Source organism: Nycticebus coucang, chromosome 5 (assembly GCF_027406575.1).
Source record: "Nycticebus coucang isolate mNycCou1 chromosome 5, mNycCou1.pri, whole genome shotgun sequence".
Lineage (NCBI taxonomy): Eukaryota > Metazoa > Chordata > Mammalia > Primates > Lorisidae > Nycticebus > Nycticebus coucang.
This window is the reverse complement of record NC_069784.1, coordinates 16,682,303-16,705,946: the sequence shown is the minus strand read 5'-3', so window position 1 is coordinate 16,705,946 and position 23,644 is coordinate 16,682,303. Positions and strand designations below refer to the sequence as shown.

General features: G+C 42.0%; 2 protein-coding genes across 2 annotated transcripts in view; one reads left to right on the top strand and one right to left on the bottom strand.

Moving 5' to 3' along the window:
* Window positions 1-23,644, top strand: part of BCL10 (BCL10 immune signaling adaptor) — a 238,928-nt gene that overhangs the window by 169,562 nt on the left and 45,722 nt on the right. The gene's annotated exons all lie outside the window — the stretch shown is intronic.
* The window catches only part of DNAI3 (dynein axonemal intermediate chain 3), a 58,598-nt gene that overhangs the window by 32,397 nt on the left and 2,557 nt on the right, over window positions 1-23,644 (bottom strand). The window contains exons 2-11 of the mRNA XM_053591198.1: window positions 19,487-19,588; window positions 18,698-18,736; window positions 14,785-14,966; window positions 14,074-14,178; window positions 11,978-12,127; window positions 10,675-10,874; window positions 7,170-7,286; window positions 3,156-3,346; window positions 2,008-2,132; window positions 690-779 (exon numbers count right to left, since the gene is read on the bottom strand). Of these exons, the coding sequence (XP_053447173.1) occupies window positions 690-779; window positions 2,008-2,132; window positions 3,156-3,346; window positions 7,170-7,286; window positions 10,675-10,874; window positions 11,978-12,127; window positions 14,074-14,178; window positions 14,785-14,966; window positions 18,698-18,736; window positions 19,487-19,574 (1,287 nt within the window). The 5' untranslated portion in view covers window positions 19,575-19,588. The remainder of the gene's footprint in view (window positions 1-689; window positions 780-2,007; window positions 2,133-3,155; window positions 3,347-7,169; window positions 7,287-10,674; window positions 10,875-11,977; window positions 12,128-14,073; window positions 14,179-14,784; window positions 14,967-18,697; window positions 18,737-19,486; window positions 19,589-23,644) is intronic.

Below are 23,644 nucleotides of genomic sequence, written 5' to 3'. Positions count from 1 at the left end.
TGTTAGTGTACTTTCCAGTGAATTTCTAATTACATTCTGTATCATCCTAACTCCTTCCCCCAAGGAAATTTCAGAGAGGCCTTTTTTCCCAAGAGGTAGTATGCTTGTAGCTTTGTTCTTCCATGAGTCTTAATAGGATCTGTGGTTCCATCTCAGCAACACAAACAGATGTGACCCAGCTTTGTTTCAGTTATGTAACTGGGTTACCCTGTGACAACCCTCCAGTGTAGATACTACATAATTTTTTTTTTTTTTTAATTTTTTGAGACAGAGTCTCACTTTGTCACCCTCAGTGGACTGCCATGGCATCATAGCTCACAGCAACCTCAAACTCTTGGGCTCAAGTGATTTTCTTGCCTCAGCCTCCCGAGTAGCTGGGACTATAGGCGCCTACCACAACACCGAGCTATTTTTAGAGGTGGGGTCTCGCTCTTGCTCAGGGTGGTCTCGAACCTGTGAGGTCAGGCAATCCACCCACTTAGGCCTCCCAGAGTGCTGGGATTACAGGCGTGAACCACAGGGCCCAGTCTACGTCATCTTTATGTCCTAATTCCTGGCATAGTGATTGGCACACAATTGCCATGCCTTCCTTCTGTTAAGCTGAATGCTTAAGTTTGAAAACTACCAAATCAAAACTCATTACAGAGTATTGTCTACCTTGATACACAGCTGAAAAATCCTATAAGCACCTGTCCATTTATGCATCCTCCAGCAATGATGTTAGGGTCACTCGGACAGAACTGGAAACAGAAGATGTCATCTGGGCCCTCCAGCATTAACTGAAATAAACCCCACAAATTCAAGAAAGAATGAGAAAAGCTCATATGATTAGTCCTAGAAAACGATATTAAGACAATTCAAAGTCTACCTTTATAGTTATCTATGAGCAATGCTCATGTAGACGCTATTCCCAGAGTTCTACCACTGGATCCGAAGCTGCTTCTTTTGAATTTTCTTGTGGACATTGGTCGTATGTTTGGAAGTATATTCTCAAGGGGATGCAGGTCTCTCCCCTCACTTACCCTCCATCACAGAGAAAGTATAGGCAATTTGGGGGTATGTTATCATTTTGATAAATGAAAAAGCTATCAGATTTGTGTTTCTGAAAGATGTGGAAGGCAAGCTCTGCGTGGGCAGGGTATTGGTTCTGTTCCCTGCCGTATACCTAGGCTGACAAATGCTGGGCACTTAAAAACAAAACCTGTGGAATAAGGTAAGATGGAGTTATTATGGTAATAATATTTCAAATTCTAAAATAATACAGAACCCAGAAGTCGAACAAGTCCTGCAGGGAACACAAGCCTGAAGCAATCATTGTATTTATAAGAGTGGGTACCCGTGCTACTGTGTTGCCCCAAAGCAAAATACCGCCATGTTTATCATTCTTTAAACATAACAACCAAAAACATAAGCCCTACTAAGCCATTGATTTGTTTTGTTTGGGCAGAATCTCACTTTGTTGCCCTTGGTAGAGTACTGTGGCATCATAGTTCTTTGGCTCAAGCAATCCTCTTGCCTGTGAGTAGCTGGGACTACAGGTGCCTACCACCATGACTGGCTCTATTTAGATATGGGGTCTCGCTCTGGCTCAGGCTGGTCTCAAACTCCTGAGCTCTGGCAGTGCACGAGCCTCGGCCTCTCAGAGTGCTAGGATTACAGGTGTGAGCCACTGTGCCCAGCCTTAGGCCATTATTTTAATACCACAGGGCTAAAGGTTTCAAACGGGAATTGGGATAAAGATAAAATTGGGTTTATTTGGTACTTTGTGGAGTCTCTACCCAGGGTAACAGAGTGAGACTCTGTCTCAAAAAATAAATAAATAAATAAATAAAATACAGACTTGGTGATTTGTTTAATAAACCAATGGTAGACTTCAGTTTTGTTTATGTTGAATGATGTCAAGTTCTGCATTGAAGAAAGCCAAAACTTCATACGAGTTTGCAACGTGAGTTGACTGTAAAGTGATTATCTGAAAGTCTAGCCTACATGGCTACTCTCCTTGATTACCTGAGGATGTATAGGATCAGAGAAACTCCAGAAAAGAATCAACGATGGCTGCAGCAATAATTTACCAGAGTACTGGACTCTCTCTTCGAAGGTGAGTCGCACGGCCACTGACACGGCTATCAGTCCTGATAAACACACAAGCAGAAACCAAAGTCAACAGCAACCGTGCATGGGGAAATGTTTCTAACTTTTGCTTTTCTACATAATCAAGGATTATTTCCATTTTGATGACATTTGAGTAAAAATATTCCACAGGAGACCAAGTGTTTTCTTAAAGCTTTTCTATTTAATATGGTAGCCTCTAGCTACATGTCACTTATTTAGCAATTGAAATCCGGCTGGCACAAAGTGAGATGTGCTAGTTAGTTAGATCTGTGTTAGTGTAAAATACACACAGTGGGTTTAGAAGATTTAATGGGAAAAGAAAAGCTTGCTTTGCTTCTCTTTTTGTGAGAAAAGGGCCAGTGCAAAGTGGAGGAAAGAGGGCAAAGGCCTCTCTCTTTCCGTGGTTCCTTCCACCTTTACACCTTGTGACCTCCCTCGACTGCTGACCCTTTTAAGCAGCAGTTCTCAACTTGTGGGCTGTGACCCCTTTGTAACAATGAAAATACATCCTGCATATCAGATATTTACATTACGATTCATAACAGTAGCAAAATTACAGTTATGAAGTAGCAATGAAAATAATTTTATGGTTGGGGGTCATCACAAAATGAGGAACTGTATTAAAGGTTGCAGCATTAGGAAGGTTGAGAACCACTGCTTTAAAGGAAGTGTGCTTCCTATCTTGTCCAGTAATCAGAAAAACAGGGTGTTAGGAGGAATGAATTTGGCGCTGGGAGGGCAATAGGCCCTAGTCAAATCCAGACTCTGCATTGTGCCAGCTGGGTGACCTGAGCAAGTCATTTCCCTGCATGGAGCTTTGGTCTTGTTGTAAAATAGAGAAGATGGTACAAGTGGGGTGTGTCCTACATGATTTCTGGGACACTGGACAGGGAAGAAGGTGTGACAAGCACTTGGCAGATGGCTGGCTCTTAGGAAATGCAATTTGTTATATCGGAATTGAGCCAGTTGGCGATTTTACACGTAACAGTGGTGTACAGTTTCAATGTTGTCACAAAAGGGAGTCCCTGCCATTTCCATCTCACCATAGATGGTTGGGTGCCATGCTACGCAGGTGATCATCTTCTCCATCGGGCTATGCAGGTCGGTGAAGGACTGGTACTCTTTCAACTGGGTATCCGTCTTGTCTGCAAAGGTACCTTCTTCTTCCGCAAGGCATTTCCAGTCGTCGATAAACGTGTTCATGATTTCATTTTGCTGCAGGGCTATTTCAACACTATTTTGTATTTGAAAAAAAAATGAAGATGTTGGGTTTTAGTAGTTAATGTTACGGTTATTTTAATAGCTCCTTCTACTCTAGTATGATAATTCTCACTTGTATTTTTTAATAAGAATTAACCTCATGTGAAATAGATGACATCCTGGTGGTGTGCTACTCAGAACTTCGTTCAAGAACCTGTTGGTCAGCTTTCAGGACTGCCCTGACAGACAGCCTCCAACAGCTCCCTGATCTGCCTCAGTTTCTAAGCCAAAGCTCTGCTCTCTCCAGGTCAGCAACTGAGCACGGCCGCTGCAGGGAGCTGGGGCCTGACCATTTGCTCTGAAGCTCCTTCAGGGTCAGTGAGAATTTGTCTGCAGCTCTGCCTGCTCGGTTATTTTTCACAGTGCAATTCCTGGGAAACCCCTGCTTCTAACGTGGCTTATTCACTTTCTGGAAAGTTCAAACTGACACGAAAGGCAATTTTCTTAGGCATATTCAGTACTAACTGATCACTTATACCAAATAAGGGTAGCCCAAATACATACATAATTCAAAACAACAAATAAGAGATTCTCAACAAGGGGAGATTTGGAGTTTCGAAGTGTGTGAGTATGTGTTTGTATTTGGTGGTTTTAGTTGTCACCATCCTTGGAAGGTGCTACTGTGTTTGATTCCATTAGTAAACCTTGTGCAATGCATAAAAAATGGCCCAAAGTGAATTATTCTGTTAATGCTGACATAGCTCCTTTAGAAAACAATCTGAGGCCTAGGATCATCTCTTACTAGTTCAGGGACTACATTTGACAGGCTCCTGTCTTGACGCATGTAGTTACTATGATGTTTATTGTATTTGGTTTGAAAGCTCTGCTTCCTCTTGCTCTGAGAATCCCTTAGAGCTCTCCCACAATTAGCATGTCACCCCAGGTTTCACTGTAATGATCAGAAGTCCAACTTTTTCAAATAAATGTGGTAAGCTGAAAAAGCAGTTCTCAATTATTAATTTCTTAACATAAGAAAAAAACTGAATTAGAAAATTAAATATAGATACTAAATATCATGACAGATACCCCTAAAATGTAAAAAAGGGTACCATTGGTTACCTCGTTCATTGTTAACACTGCGAGTCTTCTTGCTCTGAACCTCACTACTTAAACTGTGGTTTACAGACCTGCAGCAGCAGCAGCAGTGAGGCCAGGAGCTGGTTAGAAGTGTAGAGTCACTGGCACCACTCTGCACCAAGTCAGAACCTGCATTTTCATTAAATCCCCAGAGGGTTCGTATGCACCTTAAACTCGGAATAACTCAGCCAGGTGGGCGCAGGGGCTCATTCCTGTAATGCTAGCACTCTGGGAGGCCAAGGCGGGTGGATCTCTTGAGCTGAGTTCAAGATCAGCCTGAGCAAGACCCTGACTGTACTAAAAACACAAAAAAACTAGCTGGGTGTGGCAACGCACACCTAGAGTCCCAGCTACTTGGGAGGCTGAGGCAAGAGTTGATGTTACTGTGAGCTATGATGCCACTGGTACTCTACCGGGGTCGGGGGTAGGTGGGTGGAGGAGCGGGGGTAGAGAGAGACTGTCTTAAAAACAAACGAACAAACAAACCTTTGAATATCTCTGCATAGGGCATGTTGACACCTTGCAATGGAAGGTTTAAATTCAGTTTCAAGTAAAAGTATTAGTTAGCATTGCAAAATCTTATTCCTTTCTGTTTCAGCCTGATTGAGAAAGGAATTCTCAAAAAAGACATCAGATACGTGACCTTTGCTCTGGTTTCTTAATTCTTGCCTCTCAGTGAGAATGGGGAAGTACTTCACAAGGAAGAAATGAAGACAGCACCTTTCCCGAGGGTTCCCCAGTTCCTTGATTTCCAGGAACCACGTGGCTCCTCAGAGTAACCAACGGAGATAAAGCCTGTAGTCTGCGGTGAAATCTGTATTCTCGGGTTTTTTTAATCCCCCAGTAAGAGTTTCTTAGATGCCTGTGAGTCCCCTTGACGGTCCCCCCTCTCACACCATTGCCTTTTCTTGCAGATAATGCTTCCCTTGGATACCATTCTATGAGAAAGAAATAGCTCATTTCTACAAGGGCTTTCTTCTAGAACAAAACCAAGCTTGTATTAATGTGAAAATATTAAATAAACCTTAAGCAGTTTTACAGTTGGTAGTATGGCAGTGATGTCAAAGTAGGTTTCTCGTTTACTCCCGGCCGGGGCTCTTAGACTATAATTATTACCCCGCTTCCCCAAAAATAAGACATCCTCCGAAAATAAGACCTACTTACAGGAAAGATAAGACGTCCCCTGAAAATAAGACCTAGCGCATCTTTGGGAGCACACCTTAAAATAAGACACTGTCTTATTTTCGGGGAAACGGGGTATGCCAATTTTCGTCCCTCCACCTTCCTCCTCCCTCCTCTTCTTTCTTCTTCCTCTTCCACCTCCTTGTTTCTCTAATCCAAAAGAACTGATTGGTTTTTTATTTTTTTGAGACAGAATCTCACTAGGTCACCCTCAGTACAGTGCCATGGCCTCACAGCTCACAGCAACCCCAAACTCTTGGGCTTAAGCGATTCTCTTGCCTCAGCCTCCCAAGTAGCTGGAACTCTAGATGCCCAGCTATTTTGTTGTTGTTGTTGTTGTCATTGTTTAGCAGGCCCGAGTTGGGTTCGAACCTGCCAGCCTCAGTGTATGTGGCCGGCACCCTAACTGCTGAGCTACGGTGCTGAGCCCAAATTTTTAATTTTGGATAGCAATGGAAATTGACTTATTGAATATAATTGGCAGACATGGCCATCATTGGCTCTACCTCTCTGAACTCTGATATCAGCTTGGTGAGACCTTGTCAAACTCTTTCTCTCGTTTAGAAGCCCCAAGGCTCTGCTCAGGGTCCTTGTACCAGCCTAGAGGGACTTTTGAAGACATCTTTCTTTCAGAGCCAGTAGGAGTGGCACGGAAATTAGTGAAAAGGGTGAAACATACATATTGGAATTAAATTCAGGTTCTTATTTAAAAGGTATTTTTGGGAATTAATATCCATAGAATCCTCATCTTTATTATCCTGTACAAGTCAGTGAAGATGGGGGCGGTGAAGAGTGGGAAAAAAAGACTTCCAGAAAAGCAACCATGGTAAATATAAATAATTGTTAATTTGCAAGTAGAGAAACATTCTCATCTTGCAGGAGGACGAGGCCCAATGGGGAGAACGAACACCCAAACACTGTGTTCAAAGAGGAAGGGCTTTATTTCAGCTGGCAGGGCACCAGCACAGAAGAATTCAACATGGCCACGCTCCCTGACTGGCTCCGTCTGCTCCCTTTTATCCCCAGTCAAAAAGTTCCTGCCCATGGGTACCTTTCTCATTGGTCAGTTTGAATCAAGCTAGACAACCCCCTCCGGCTTTTATAGAACCCCAGGCTTTTACAGAAGCTGAAGCAAGTGTTAGTTTCCAGGTCTTAGGAAGTTAAGTTTCTACAAATTCCTAAGAGCTGAGTCACCACGGGGAGGACCTTGAAGGTGTATCCTTGGGGTCTCCTTGAGAAGACCTCTGTTAGACCTTACCTTTTTGGGGTATCCTATCTCACTCACACACTCAGCTGTTCACCCTGTGCTTGGTGTGGCTCTAGCTTGGGAGGTCTAAGAGGATGCTTGGAAACAGAAAGGAAAGAGATATTGAGAATCTGTAGAATGTGCCATACGTTCGGATCCTATCTGATTATGTGTTTTCATACTTTCTACCTAGACATCATATCATACAGAGAACTGTTTATTAAGACCTATTATTATAAGTCAATATACACATTTTATGTTTTATTTTAAAATTAAATAGACAATTTTGTACCTTACAGACACGTTGTCAAAAAAGTCAGCGAAAGGCTTTGATTGTCCAAGTGCCCCTTTTTCCTCTTCTGAGAATTCTCTTGGATAATACTGTGTAGTAGCATTTTTGGGATATGTCCTAATATATTAAAAGAAAATTCAATACCTAAAATTAGGTCAAAGAAAAGTAACTACAGGTCATGACAAAAGTTTGCCTCTGTGACAATGATATTATTTTATGTTTACATTTCCCACGCAGAATTTTTTGGACCACCATTCAAAGTCTACATGTATTTATCTCTAACACAACTGGAAAGCTCTTACTTTGTAAAATTGCTGTTTAGAAATCATTTCAAACATATAGAAAAGGTGTAAGAAGGGTATAAGGAACACTTCACCCAGAATCATCAAGTACCAAACAAAACACACCAACTTCCTGTCGTGGGGCTTAAAATCCAAAGGCAGGGGAAAGAAGAGAGACGATGAAATGTACCCATTAAGGCTGGGCATGGTGGCTCACACCTGTAATCCTAGCACTCCGGGAGGCCGAGGAGGGTGGATTGTTTGAGCTTATGAGTTAGAGACCAGCCTGAGCAAGATCCCATCTCTACTGAAAATAGAAAAACTGAGGCAAGAGCATCCCTTGAGCCCAAGAGTTGGAGGTTGCAACAGTGACACCATGGCACTCGACTCAGGGCTACACCTTGGAACTCTGTCTCAAGAAAAAAAAAAGAAAAATCCATATTAAGTGATGATAAATAAGCAATAAAGAAAATGGACACTAATGGGAGTTGTTGCTGCTTTTATTAGGAATGCCAGAGAATGTCTTATGTGAGCAGAGATCAGGATAAAGACGGGAATGAGGCATAAAGACACCGGGAATAGTCAGGTGGGAGCATGCCTGGTGGATTCAAGGGACTAGGAGGCCCGTGTGGCTGGGAACTCTGGGAAATGAGGGTAGAGGGGCAAAGGACCCAGATCACATAACACCTTGCAGGAAGGTTTTATGGCCTCAGGATAGGAGGCCACTGGAGCATTTTGGTCAGTTACACGATCTGACACATTTTAGCGGGATTACTCTGGTCTTCCACGAAGAACAGAATGTAGGAGAGAAAAGATGGCTAAAGGAAGTCCAGGTGGGAGAAATTACAATAATCCAAGCAAGAGCTGATGATGGCTTAGACCAAGGAGGACGGAATAGGTACAGTTTGAAGATAGAGTCAACAAAATTCCAGGCCTTTGGTTTCAGTGTTTAGAAGAATATCATTACCATTTTCTGAGATGAGTAAGATTTCGGGAGTTGCTGATTTGAAGACAGAAAATACAAACTTTGTGGTTGGGCATGTTAGATCTGAGACACATGGTGGACATTCAAGTAAGCAGATGAATGTGGATTTCAGGGGAGAGGTTGAGGGGGACTGTGGATTTGAAAGCCATCAGCAAACAGCTGATAGGTGACAACACAGGGCTGGATAAATTCACCCAGGGATTAATACAGTTAGAGAAAAGATAAAAAGGAACTAGCCTTGGAGTCCCCTAATGTTCAGAAATGGGAAGAGGGGGATCCTGTCAGAGAAAGTGGGAAGAGCTGCCAGTGAGTTAGGAGGACAGTAAGGGTCGTCCATAAGTCGAGAGGAGACAAGTGTTTCTAGGAGAAGTCGTCAACCATGTTGCACTCTGTTGAGAAGGCCTGAAAATGGACCCCTGGATTAGGCAATCCGGTGTTTAGTGACCTTGTTAAAACCATTGGGAGTGAATAAGACAGAATGGGAGAAGAGAATGTGGAACTCGAGGGTGTGGACAGCTGCTGTAAGGAGTTTTATTGTAAAGAAAAGGAGAAGTATTAGGAAACAGCTGCAGGGGTAAAGAAAGTTGGTTTGGGTTTAACAACAGCCTTCATAACAACACCTTTTGTACTTACACATGTCTCCTTTCTACCCTTTGTCTTTGTTTAACACCAACACCTTACTTTAGACACTGGTCACATTTTAGTGGGTTTCATTACAACAGGATCTTAGTTGGCCAATCTCCTCAATGCCAGGCTTTCCCTATCCTGCCCCCCAAGCCCCGCTGTCTGGTTCATCTTCACTTTAATGCTTTTATCATTCTGGCTCTTCCTTGCTTCAGAACTTGCCAAAGCACCCTATTGTCTGCCCCGGAGAACCCAGCTGCCCACCTCTCCTATTCCCTCACCCAGCTGCCCACCTCTGCCATTCCCTCATCCTACCCAGGCTGGTCTCCTTGTCCTTCCCACGCCCTGGAATTGTTAGGCTCATTTAAAAAATTAGGGCTTTCTCCACATTTTCCTTGTCTCCAAATCCTGTTCCAAATCCATGTCTTATCTCCTATAAATCTAAAATTATTTCCAAAGAAAAAGTTTTAAAAAAACTTTAAGATTGCCACAGCAATCCACTTCACATCAATTCACTCATCCACTGAATACGTCTTAGTTAAGTGCTCGCCTTGTGAAATCGATGCCTGTGTACCCCCAACGTGCTCCAGATCTTAGGCAGACAGATGAGTAAACAAACGGGTACAGCGTGGCTCACAGGTCTGATGGAAAGTGATCAACTCCACCTGGCATCTCCACATCACAGAGGAAAGGGGACTACTGCAAAGGGTCTTGGTGGTAAAGAGGGGCTTCCCAGGTAGACGAGGGGGAGGACATTTTATGCAGAGGATTGGCATGGGCAAAGGCAGGGAACGGGAACAGCAGGTATTCTGGGGTTGGAGCACAGAGACGGAGGGCTTGTTTAGGAACAGGGGTGCCAAGGTTGGAGGGGTAGTGTCTGTCACTGAAGAAGGACCTTGTATGCCACTTAAGAGCTCTGGATGGATGTATTTCTGTAAACCATGGAAGCCAAAGAAGGAACTTAGCCAATGAAGTAACAGTCTGATGTGAGGTGGAGGGACAATGACTTAGATGGTTGAACAGAGCAGTTAGGAGGCAACTGTCACATTCCAGGAGAGAGAAGCCCAGCACTGCCATTATTACCAGCGTCACTTACTTGCTTGCCCCTAGTCTTTACTGTTCTATTCACTTGCGTCTCATTTCCTCTTATGATTCTTTTTAATTGTTTAGGATTCACTTAGGGTACAAAGAATCAGGTTATACTGATTGCATTTGTTAGGTAAAGTCCTTCTTATAATTGTGTCCCACCTCCAAGAGGTGCGCTATCCACCATAACCTCCCATCCCGCTCCCTGCTCCCTCATTCCCCCACCCCCCACCTTGTATTCAACAATCTACTGCCTTCATATCAGAGTTGAGTACAGTGGATTCTTACTTCTCCATTCTTGTGATGCTTTGCTTAGAAGAATGTGTTCCAACTCAATCCAGGTTAATACAAAAGATGCAAAGTCTGCATTCCTCTTATGGTTTTTAAAGGTATTGTATATAGTCAGGTCTTCCTGAATTGAATTATTCTGTGGAGATCTATTTATTAAAGATCTCTCAAAATAATCATGGGAGTTGCTAGATTCTCCTGTAATTGGCTATAAGAATATGCAAACCCATCATATACTTACCATCTTGTCTGAGTACTCCTGTCCTTGATCTGGGGGATTACTTGCATGCCAACATCTTTTTCAACTTGTTTAAGAGTAAAATTTTTATCTGGGTAGGCCGTGCACTCGATATAGGCATCTTTTATATTGGAAGCGTTGTGGTCGCTGAACTTAATTGGTGCGCCAAATTTCCTTCGCTTTCGAGAAATCATATATGTAGTCTGCAACACGTGTAAGCAGTGAAGGCAACAGAATGAAATCCCAGAGGAGCGTGGATATGTGGTGGATAACACTGTGGCCTGCCCAGATCCTCCCAGGTCCCCCTGGGGGCTTCCTGTGTGACCCCCAGCTCCCTGGGCTTTCCATACCCGTGAGTTGCACCTTCTGTGCCTCTTTGGAGGACTGCTCTGAGGCTACAGGGGCCACGGTGCCTGCCGGCACCAAGAACAGGAAGTGACCGGCAGTGTATATCTTGACCAGGGGTGGACTGGGAAGGGGCACAACTGAACTTCTTTCCTTGGGAAACTCTGAGGGACAACCCTGAGGTGTAACCGACACTCGGACTTCCTACAGGTTCAGGCTACAGACTCCCTTTGCCAGACTGGACCTGAGGGGGCACTCCCGCAGGGCTCCCGCCCGGTCTCTGTCCTGCAGCTGCCCATCATCTCGGTGGGGCACCTTCATAACGAATCTCTCAGACTCAAATCCTCCTCACAGGAGTTGCTCTGGGAGGGAATGTTACTCTGTGATTAATAGTAGCATCCCACGGCCGCCACAAGCAAATGCCACCAACTGGATGGCTTGAAATAGCAGGAATTTATTTTCTTATAGTTTTGAGGCTAAAAGTTTGAAATCAAGGTATGGGAGGGTTGGTTCCTTTCGAGGGCTCTGAGGGAGAATCTGTTCCTTGCTTCTCTCCTAGCTTTTGGTGACGGCCAGCAATCCTTGGTGTCCCTGGCTTGCAGACATATTCCTCCGATCTCTGCCTCCTTCCTCACATGCTACTCCCTGCGTCTCTGTGTTATCACATGGCCATCTTTTTACAAGAACACCAGTCATATTGTCCCAGGGGCCCACCTTACTCCAGTATGACCTCACCTTCACTAATTACCTGTAATGACCCTATTTCTAAATGGAATCACATTCTGAGTGACTGGGAATTAGGACTTCAACATATTTTATGTGGAGGATGCAATTCAACCCGTAACTCCCACTTAAGACAAAAAACCATATGCCCATAGCAAACAGCAACTCTTATGAATCCCTCAGGAATCAACGTTGTCCAGCTGCAGAGGGACAAGGAAATTATATTTACACCTCTGACCTGCTTTGTGGTTTCCTTAACCGATTCTTCCTCAATTTCTTTTTCACTGCCCAAAGAAATCCAGGGTTTAGAGACAGGTGCTTTGTAAATATACACCTCTTCAGAAATATGTTCTTTATATTCTTCCTGCTCTTCCAGTACTTCTGGAGGCTAAGATAAAAGAAATCGTCTTCTGGAACACAGGACCAAATGTAGGCTATAGCTACATATATATATATTTTTTTTTTTAAAAAAGACTTTACTTTTATATAATGAATAACACACTTTCTTATTTATCTTATTTGCTTCATGCTTTTGAATTGTGAGAAGGAAACAAAGTGAAAAAAGAAATAATAGGAAATGAAAAACAAAGAAACATCAAAAATATATAAAGAAGAGGAAAATATGGGAGACAAAATATATACAGGGTGGCCATAAAGTTCATGTGCAATTTAAAAATAGCGTGTAAATAGTGTGCAACACGAACGTTATGGCCACCTTGTGCACGTGTGTGTCTGTACGTGTGTGTGTGTGTACTCACTGCTACTTTATTTGTAATAGCGAAACAATGAACAACCAAGTGACTATTAAAGTAGGGGAATAAATTGATGACAGTGGGGTATAATTTTTCTTTTTTTGAGTCTCACTTTGTCACCCTTGGTAGAGTGTCATGGTCTCACAGTTCACAGCAACCTCGAACTCTTGGGCTCACGTGATTCTCTTGTGTCAGCCTCCCAAGTAGGTGGGACCACAGGTGCCTGCCACAATGCCCAGCTATTTTTAGAGGCAAGGTCTTGCTCTGGCTCAGGCTGGTCTCCCACCTGTGAGCTCAGGCAATCTACCCGCGTTGGCCTCCTAGAGTGCTGGATTACAGGTGTGAGCCACCGTGCCAGACTTAGTAGTGTGATTATTAAACAAACAAACAAACAAACAAACAAACAAAAAAAACAGCAGTTATAATGAACAAACTTGGACTTAGTAGTATGATAATTAAAAAAAATACCCAAGAGCAGTTATAATGAACAAACTTCATCTAAATGTAAGAATATTTATAGATCCTAGAATTTTATAATTGAGTACAAAAACAAAAATCGCAGAACGATCTATATAAAATAATTTAATTTCTGTGTCAATTTTCAATTAATAAAATAAAATAATACATTATTTGTGGAACATACATAAATGCTAAAAGTATGAAATCACAGGCAAGAAGGATACATAACAATTTTAGAATAGTGGTTACTTACAGAAAGAGTGAAAAAAGTGGAATTAGGGAGGATACAAGGGGCAGTGAAACATTATTTGTAATATTTATTTCTTTTTAAAAAAAGCTTTGAAGTAAATTAGCCAAAATCTCAATACTTGTTGATGCTGGGTGGTAATTGTATAGATATTTGTTATATTACTCTCTATAGTATATATTTATAACATTTCACTATAATAAAAAAAACTAAAAGCGGAAAAGCAACCATAAAAATACAAGCGAAACTATTAAAGCTAAATAAAATAATATTTTAAATTTAAAAATGTGAGGTATTTTTTAGTTCTGTAGCTTTCTTTTATTCTTCTTGCTTACTGGACAACCACACAAACCCTTCTGTCACCCTCAAACAATTTAACAAAACCTCCCAAGCAAGACTGGAAGGCCAGCTTCATGCATCTGTCACTTTTCTCGCCCACCTGGAACAACTTGAACAAAGGGCTTTACCTGTGTGAGCCCATTTGATCTTCATGAGAGCCCTGCAAATGGGCACTATTGGTGCCACCATTTTACAGCTGAGAGGCTCACAGTAACTTACTGGAAGTGACAGAGACGGCAAGGAGAGGACCAGAAAAGTGGGCCGGAGAGCGGCTGAGAGCAGCAGCATTCCAGGTTGGCCGTCTCCTTTCTCACTGGGTCAAGGATGGAAGGGCCAATAAACAGAGCACCTGCTACCATGAGATGCTTGATTTAGTTCTCCCCCAACTTACTGCTCACCTATTCTAGGTGCCAGAACTTGTTCCGGGTCCCAGGGAAACAGCTAAAGGAGAGTAATGATCATCATATGGAGGGAGGGACCCCCAGAGGTGCTTCCTTCCGATGATCAACAAATAAAAAGGGCTTGGGGTTCTCTTACATTTAAATAGTTTTCCTTGCCCTCTTCGGTTCCAATAATATAAAAATTCAGTCCGTATTTGAAGTCTTTGTCATAAACAAGCAGAATCTCATCTCCGGGATATTCCTACATGAATATTATCATCAAAAGAGAAAGTTAATGTTCAATGGCCATCCAGTTCATTCCAATACTGACGCAAACTTGATCTTTCTCAAAACTACCAAGTCTAAAGGACAACCATCGTGCTAATCCATGGCTGATAACCCCAAATTGCAAAATTATTTTATTACCTTTAAAAAGCACTTAAGAACATAATGGGTCCGGGGAAATTTACCAGGCAATTTAATTTCTAAGAGAAAGGCATAAAGGAAGAGAGAGGCATTATTTTTATGTGGTATGTGGTCTGTAGCATGCTTGGAGATAAATTGGGACCAAAATTGTAAATTTAACAGTTACAGCAATATGAGAAAATAAGGGCAGATTCCTATTCTAGTTTGAACAAGGATAAACTTTTCTGGGTGTGGGATGAGACAGCCGCTGTGAAAGATCCGATAGAACTTTCCTTTTCACAGAGGATCATCAAACAGAATTCTCAAGGGGGCCTGGGCCAGGTAGCACTTGCCCACAGTAATGGAGAATGCCAGATTTGAATTTAACATTCTCTCCAACTTTTGTTATTCTGTACCAAGAACTTCTTGAGATAGGACTGAAAAATAAAGATATTATACATACCTGGATAATTTTTTTGACTGGGTGGAAATCAGATACTGCAGCTCTGTTCTTAAAGTCCTCAAAAATATCTTCTTTTTTGATAAGCTTGTAAGGCTGTTCATCGGTAACATCTTCATCTACTCGGCAGTTAAATATTTCCTGGGTCTTAGTAGTTAATACTAAAGGATAAATTTCTGGATGACCTAGGAAAAAAAAGTAGAATTTAGACATTAAATATAATCACTTAAAATATTAGCAATAGAAAATATACAATGTTTTTAGTAATTCTCCTGATTAAAATTCTAAGACTTTAAAATTATCGTTCGTATATTTAAAGTAAATTTATCTATTATAAAAATGTCAAAAAGGAGAAAAAGAAGAAAATGATGCCCCATAATACTATCCATCAAGAAAAAAATTAATATTTTGCTCTGTTTTCTTCTAGTCACTCCATATATACCTTGTATGAAATCCTAAATCCTGCTTTAAAGATTTATTGTTATGTTACAAGTATTTTACCGTCAACTTAAATAATGTTTCTAAAATATCATCTTAAATTAATTTAAATCTGTGCCATAATTTTAAACCATCCTCTTGTTGGTAGGTATTCTAATTTTTCCTCATTTGTTTCCAACTATTGTAAATAATTCTATAGACAAATATATTCTAGTTTATGAATTTTTATAACATTTCAAATTATTGTCTTGGGATAGACTTTAAAAGCGATATTATTGGTCTGAAGGTATGACCAACCCTTGTAGGTTCTTTTCAGCCTATGTCCCTTTTCTAAAACAACCCCAGCCTCACCATCTCACCTGCTGGTTGTCTCTTCCCGTGACTGGCTTCCTGCTTCACAGAGAAAACAGCCTCTGCAATAGCCCAGAATTGCCAGGTCCTGCAGCTCGGCCCACCTGTTGTTCAACTCGGGAACCAGCCTTTCTGACCTTCCCCCAGCTCCACAGGACCTGTCCTCCCATATCTGCCCTCCCTGGCCATCTTGGCCCCATCTGACTTTCTCCTCCCCTTCAAGTTTTCATACTTTTATACCACTTTTCCTAAATGGGTGTTGGAAAGAGAGGCATTGATTTGCTCAATAGTCTCCCATTTTGAAGAAACTTTTCCTGGACCCTTTATGGGACCTCTGCTCTGTAAGGCTCCTCTTTTACAGAGTCAAAGTTACTGTTACTCAGTTCTTCATAGTTTTCAATTACTGACTTCTCAAGTGGGTTGCACTAATATCCCCTTGGAATTGTGTTAATGCACCCTTGGATATAGGAAGGAAGGTGGGTGGGGAATCCCGTTTTCCCCCTCTGCCTTCCCAGTTCCAGTATTGCCCTCAGAAGAGGAGGGAGGAAGGGCTCACCATCACCCTGCTCTTCCAGTCCCTTTCCCCACCCCCAGGCCAGAACCTGGCAGCAGTGAAAGAAAGGGCTTGGGAGCATTTTTTGCCTGATGCCATCTCCTCTCTCCAGCCTTCTTCTCATTTTCTTATCTTTACCACCATCAGCTTCTGCCACACCAGTTTCAGCTTTGTATCTGCCCCCAGAACTCTCCCCACCTCAGCACTCCAAGGATCCCAGGGCCCACTCCCATCTTTCCCAAGCACCTGGGTACCCCACCATCCTCCCTCCAACTGCTGAACTGATGAGCCCCCCCCCAGGCGGAAAGTGTAAGTGTCCTCCCCATGGAGATATTTACCCCCGCCCCCAGTGGCTTTACGTATTCAGGTAATGGGGTAATGATAGTGTGCTAACACTGATTCTACGTGGGAATATTTAGCAAGTTGCAGTTTGTGTAACACTTATAATTCAAGTGGTTCGTGAATTGGACAAAGTACCCATTCTTATCTTCCTCAAAATATTAACTATAACTCCTAGCACATAGGAGACTCACTGCTGATTTGATCAACACAACCCTTTGAAAACACACTTACAATCATTCTCATGTACACAACTATGATTTAATAAAACAAAACAAAACAAAACAAAACACTTACAACAGCGTTGCGTGCCTAGTTAAAGCCACTAGGTGGAGCTGTGAGACCCACACCGGGCTAGCACCAAAAAGAAGGCGGCGGCCATCCTTCATAAACCAGGCCTTCAGACAGCCCAGAAAGCTAGCTCTCTGCAGACCAAGAAACAGAAAGGACACAGGCCAAGACTGCGTCCTAGGGTACCTGCCCCCACTAAACACACACTTGAGATTCTACTAGCTTGATTTTTGTTTTACAAGAAAACTATCTTTTCACACTAATTGGACTTCTTCGAGGCAATTTTAATATAGGCTCTAAAAGTCCTTTATCTAGAAGTTGGTAAAATGAGTAGACTGTTTTCAGCTGGCGTTGGCAATCAGTAGTAACCGCCAGCACCTGGCAGCCAACAGCCCACACAGAACTTCCACAGTAAGTATTCAAAAGGTAATTTATAGAACTTGCATGAATAACAAGCACTGTACTTTAACTTCAGAATTTTAAGTGCTGTGAAAGCAATTGAACAGAGTCATGGTTGACAGAGCAGTCAAGGAAGGCCCACAGAGTAGGTGAGAATGGAATGATGCGGGAGTTGCCTAGAGATCCAAGGGAAGATGTATTCAGGCATCAGGAGCAGCAAACGCAAAGGCCCTGAGGCAGGAATCAATCTGCAATGTTCTGTGCTGAGGAAGGCTGGCGGACTGCCGCTCAAGGGAAGGGAGCAGGAGACAAGGTTAGAGAAGAAATGCAGATCCAGGACCACTGTACCAAGTTTCCACTGGCAAAGAGCCACGGGGGAGTTTAAGCAGGGAAGAGGCATGGTCAGGTCGCTGCATGTAAATGGATTGAAGGAGCCTGAGCGGAAACAGGGATGTCAGTTAGAGCCTTAGGAGCCATGCTAAGTGAGGGATGTGGAGATTTGGACCAAGGTTGCAGATGGGTTTGAGACATATATTAGAGGTGAAATTGACAGAATTTGGGCTGGATGGGATGAGAGTGGGGATGAGTTGAGGAGAAAAAAGGAACCTAGGATGACTCCCAAATTTCTGGGCAGTGCATTCATCACTAGGTAGCATATCTTGCTCTAGGCACCGTGCTGAGGGCTGACGCCAGGACCGCTCACCTGTCACATCCTCCTGCTTACGCCACATTTCTGCCCCCTCGAATACCCTGGCCCATGCTCCCACCTTCTTTCCCCTGACATGCCACCACAGCCTACTGACTGGATGGCCTGCCTCTGTCCTTTCTTCTGCACGGCCTGTAGTCTGGGTGACCCTTTAAAAACAGAAGTCGGATCACTTTGCTCTCTGCTTAAATACCACCAATATTTCTTCATCCTATATGATTAAAAGCCAAAATCTTCACAGCGGCCTACAAGGAATTTAGAACCTTTTCCTGCTCACCCTCACTGTTTCCTTTCTGTTTCTGAAAGTGAAGTGTGGCACCTAACTCAAGTCTAAGGGAAATGGTCCCCCTTCATCCCACCAAAACGTCCTGGTGGAATAAAATGACTTAGCCTTTCAAAGTAGGAACAACATCAGTTTAATTGTCTAAGTTTGAGTTTATTTGCTTAAAAATCAATCTCTTTCCTTGAAATAGCGGAATCTTACCATGAAGTACAGATAAGTATTACCTATGAGTCAGAATTTAAAATATGCTATTCTAATAAAAGTAATAACTTGCAGGCTTACAATACTATACAGCTACAAAGGTCTTTCAATAATCATAGAATAGATTTTTAAGGGACTGCTTGGTCCTTGTCTATTTCTCAGTTTGAAATTCTCTTTTCCACTCTTATTTTTTATTCTTTAAGTTTTTTTATTTTACATTCTAAATGATATGGTGTAATTTTAGCCCAAGTACATTTTGATCCATCACTTCAATTTGTAGTAGTCTCGCCTGCTTGTTACATATTAAAATATTATAAAACTAAGGACGTAAATTCTAAATCATATTTCCACTTACCCATGACCTCCATATTTACTGGTTCCACTTCTTCATTAACTAGAATAGTAAAAAATGATGTCAAAATTACTTTTTTGAGTCAAATGTTATTACAGTTTTTTACCATTACAATTTTTTTCTTTTTCCTCTTTTTTTAAAATTTTTTATTTTTTTAAATTTAAGACAGAATATCGCTCTGTCGCTTGGGTTAGAGTGCAGGGGCATCATCATAGCTCACAGCAACCTCACACTTCTGGACTCAAGTAATCCTCCTGCCTCACCTCCAGACTATCTGGGACTACAGGCAGGTGCTGCCACCCCTGGCTAATTTTTTACTTTTAGTGGAGAGGGGGACTCGATGTGGCTCAGGTTGGTCTCCTAAGCTCAAGCAATCCTCCGCCTTGGCCTCCTAAAGTGCTAGGATCACAAGCATGGGCCACTGTGCCTGGCCACAATTATAATTTTTTACCAAACCTTAAAACACAAAACATGAATACAAATACAATGAAAACTTAAACTATCTTGTGAATAATTAGAGAAAATATGAATAATTATCTTTCATACAGAGTTATCTCTTAGTGCCACCTATATTTACTGTGACATTTATTATATGGCATATGGCATTTAATTGCTATAAATGAATCAAAAGTCACAATTAATCTCCATATATTTAATTCTGCATTTGCCATCTTTATGATAGCAAAAATATTTCACTTTGTTTGATGTAGAAAGCCACAATCATTTTGGCTGCTAACATACGTGCAAACACTAAATTCACAACATATCCCATTAAACGAAAAGCAATCCTACCAGGTAATACCACGTTTGGTCTTTTTTTGCCTTGTGTTGCCTTTTTTGGGCCGCCTGGACTCTTTTCTTTGGGGTTTTTGGGTGCCATGGTTTTGACGTAGGCTGTGCAAAGAGATGACATCATCAATAAGCTCTAGTTTACAATTTCAAACATGAAGCAGTATCACCTATTGAACGTAAGAATATGTTGTCTAAGTTTTGCCCTGGACTAAATCAACATGTATTTTCACAGAGTGGGTGTTCTGCCACCAAAGGCTTATTGCAACAACAAGCCTGCTGATAATATCCTGCTGTTCTGGTGGAACCGTTCAGCTGGAGCACACTATGTGACCTGCCAAAACATCAAGGTTTCGGTTGCAGGCCCTCCCAGGGAAATGCGACAGAGGACACTGGTTCACTTGTCTCCAGCTGAAGTTCCCATCCCAGGCAGAGGCTTGGTGGTAGCTTGTACTGGGCTCCCCAGCAGCCACCTTGGATACCAAGAGAGAGGCCTGCCATATGTATCTATGTACGTAATTTTTAAATTAACATCATTTAAATTGTACTTTTGTCTTGGCCTTCTTTGCACAGAGAATGCCTCCAAAACAAATAAAAAGGGAAAATAATTAGTACCGTAAGTAGTGATAACTGCTAAGGAGAAAGATAAAGTAAGAAAAGGAAGGGAATTGTAGGAGGGGGAGGTTGTAATTTTATATTAGATGACCTGGGGAAGCTTCGTTCAATGATATGAGAGCAAAGACCCGAGGAAGGAAGAGGCCAGAAATGCAGGATGTGGGGGAGGAAGAGTGTTTCCAGGTAAACAGTAAATCCAAAGGTTCTGGGCAGGAGCACGCCTGACACATTTAAGAAAACAGCAAGAAGGCTATCATGGCCAGAGCAGAGGGAGAGGGAAAGACCAGAGATGAAGCTGATCAGAGCAGTGGTGGGGGTACATGAGTCAGCTTTGCTGCCGTAACAAGTGACCCCCAATTCTCAGCAAGATATGAAGACAAACATTTATTCCTTTTTAGGTTATATACTATGAGTGTGGATGAGGCTGAAGGAGCAGCCCCTATCTGACACATGCTGCTTCTGTAACAAGAGGAAAAACAACAGAGCTAATGGCTTCCAACATCTCTCCTTGGCACTGGCACATTGTCCCTCCTGCTCACACTCCACTAGTGCAAGCCAGTCATAGAGTCAACCCTAAGAGCAGGGGAGGAATTCTCTGCCTGCTTGGCAATAAGTGGGAAGGCTTGCTTCTCTTACAGGGAGGGGAGGCAATGAAGAGAACAGGCGTATAATATACCACACAGGGCTAGGTCACGCATGTGCGAAAGGACCTTGGCTTTCACTCTGCAGGAGGTGGACAGCTTTGAGCTGAGAAGTTACTTTACTTGACCTGCCTCACAATTTAAGGATCAATATGGCAGCTGTGCTGAGAGAATACTTCAGCAAGGAAAGGGCTGAATCGGGAGATCCAATGGAAAGACATTTAATAATCCCTGGGAGAAATGATGCTAACTTAGGTCAGGGAATTGAGAAGGGGATGGAAAAAGTGACTGGACTCGGGGTATATTTTGTAAGTAGAGCCAATAGGATTTGGTGGTGACTCGGATTTAGGGTCTGAGAGAAAGGAAGGATCAAGCATGACATCAGTGACTTTTGCCTAAGATGCTGAAAGCATGGGTTGCTGTACACCGAGATGGCGACCCCAAGGGAAGAGCAGATTTGAAAAGGAGTTCAACTGGGGAAATGTGACATGAGCCTGTAAACTGGACCATAGACTCTAGAGGATGAGGATTGTGTTTTTTCCCATTATTGTAACCCCTGCAACTGAATGAACTGGAAAAAAAAAAAAAAGTCGAATTAATGACTCCTTGGTCCCCTGCTTCCCTTCTGCTATTCTTAGCTTCTGGATTTCCAGTCTAAACAAAAGGCTTTTGCCTAGTGGTCTATGGAATACCCTGTATATATGCCCTATTAATTTTCCATCGCTGTTGTAACTAATCATCACAAACTTTGTGACTTAACACGCATTTATTCTCTTCCAGCTTTGTATTTCAGAAGTCTGGCACAGGGGTCCCTGGGCTCAGATAAAGGAGTCAGCAGATATTTGTTTCCTCGCCTTACCTAATTTCTGGAAACCACCAGCAGTTCTTGGCTTATGGCCCCTTGGCTCCTTTCTCCATCTTCAAAGCTGGGAGGAGGTGGGGGAAGAAGGTGCTAAATCCTTCTCTTCACACAGCACACTCTGCCCTCATCTTCCTTCCTCTTCCACTCATCTTGTGACTTCACTGGGCCCACAATAATCTCCCTAATTGAAGGTCAACTGAGTGGCAACCTTAATTTCATCTATGACCTTAATTCCTCTTTAATTCAGCAGTAAATGAGGCAATCACATTGAACATGCATTAGATGTGTGCTACCTTACCAGCATAGCCCATCTACTACTTTCACAACTATTAATTGACTTCTTTGTCTGAATTATTGACCAAGGGTAGTTATTGACCTAGGGACAAAGGACTCATGACCACATTGGTCAAAAGGCTTTTAGAAGTCCTAATTCTTCTTAATTGAAAAGCATTATATCTAAGTTGCTAGGCATTATAGTTAGAAACAGTCACTGGCTGAGATGAATATAGTCTAAAATGGAAAGAAAATGATTACTTTGGCAGTAGCCGCCTTAGATTGTATTTGTGTTTCAGACATAATTTTATAGTTTTAGTAACTGCAAATAATACAAATCCCGCCAATATTATATCTAGAAAATAAGTCACTTCTAATTGGAGGTATCTAAACCAAATGAGTAATGTAATCTGTATAATTTCAATAAACACATTTATACAAGTGTATTTTTTATGGAGATCTTGCTTTTCAAAAAATTTCAACAAAAATACTGCTTTTCAATGATAGCAGGGCTTACTAGGTTTTTTCATAAAATTATGTTTCATAGAGTGACTATGCTGTATCTTCCAAATCTTACTTTTCCATTAAATAAAAGATCTGAACAATTTTCAATACCAGATATTACTTTACTAAGATTACTCTGAAGTGCTTGTTTTTTTTCTGAGATCAACTGAAGTCAATTTGTAATTGTTCTGAGTAGCAGAAGAGACATTTCGTCTACTCCTAAAGTAAATGTTGTGCCTGACCAAGTGGCTTGTATTTTGGTTGGTTTTCAAAGGACTAGAGCTGATTGAATTTCAAAACAGAAATGGTAGATGGTAACACTTAGAAATGTTTAAGCATTTTGTTAAAATATTTTAGCTATTGGGCGGCGCCTGTGGCTCAGTGAGCAGGGCGCCAGCCCCATATACCGAGAGTGGTGGGTTCAAACCCAGCCCCGGCCAAACTGCAACAAAAAAATAGCCGGGCGTTGTGGCGGGCGCCTGTAGTCCCAGCTACTTGGGAGGCTGAGGCAGGAGAATCGCCTAAGCCCAGGAGTTGGAGGTTGCTGTGAGCTGTGTGACGCCACGGCACTCTACCGAGGGCAATAAAGTGAAACTTTGTCTCTACAAAAAAAAAAAAAAAAGAAAAAAAAAATATTTTAGCTATTAAAATCATTTGTTTTCTTTGTAAACTAATTTTTCCATTTCAGAATACCTGTGGGCTACTAACGTACAAAGGTCACTTTTTCTAGCTTGGATGTTGACAGCAAAAGACATTAGAGACCAACAAAAGTAGGTATTGAGCAAGTGCTTGGTATGACAGTCACAACCGGTGACAGTCGTTGAGCAGCATGGCATCCACAGCCATGATCTGGTTCCAAACTAACTCTCTGGACTTGACCATGGCTATATCCTTTTATGATGCTTCGATTTAGGAGGGTAACTACTATAGACGAAGGGATAAGTGGTAAAAATTGAATTGACACAATACAGTGATTTAAACCCCTATTAATTTATTCACGTAACACACTGTGAAAGTTGCCAGAATCAAAGTGCAGTCATGTGTTAACAACTTTAACAAACAGAGCCAACAAAGCCAGAAAGGAGGATTTTCCTGCAGAAATGCCCGATAACAAGCAAGATCACAAAAGACTGTACAAAACTACAACCTTGCACGAAGGTCATTGCAAACTTATACACATACAAATCCTTTCTCGAGGACATCTGTCTAGCAATTGCCTGTCCAACCTCAGCCTGGTGCCACCTTTGTAAGGGATCCTTGTAGCCA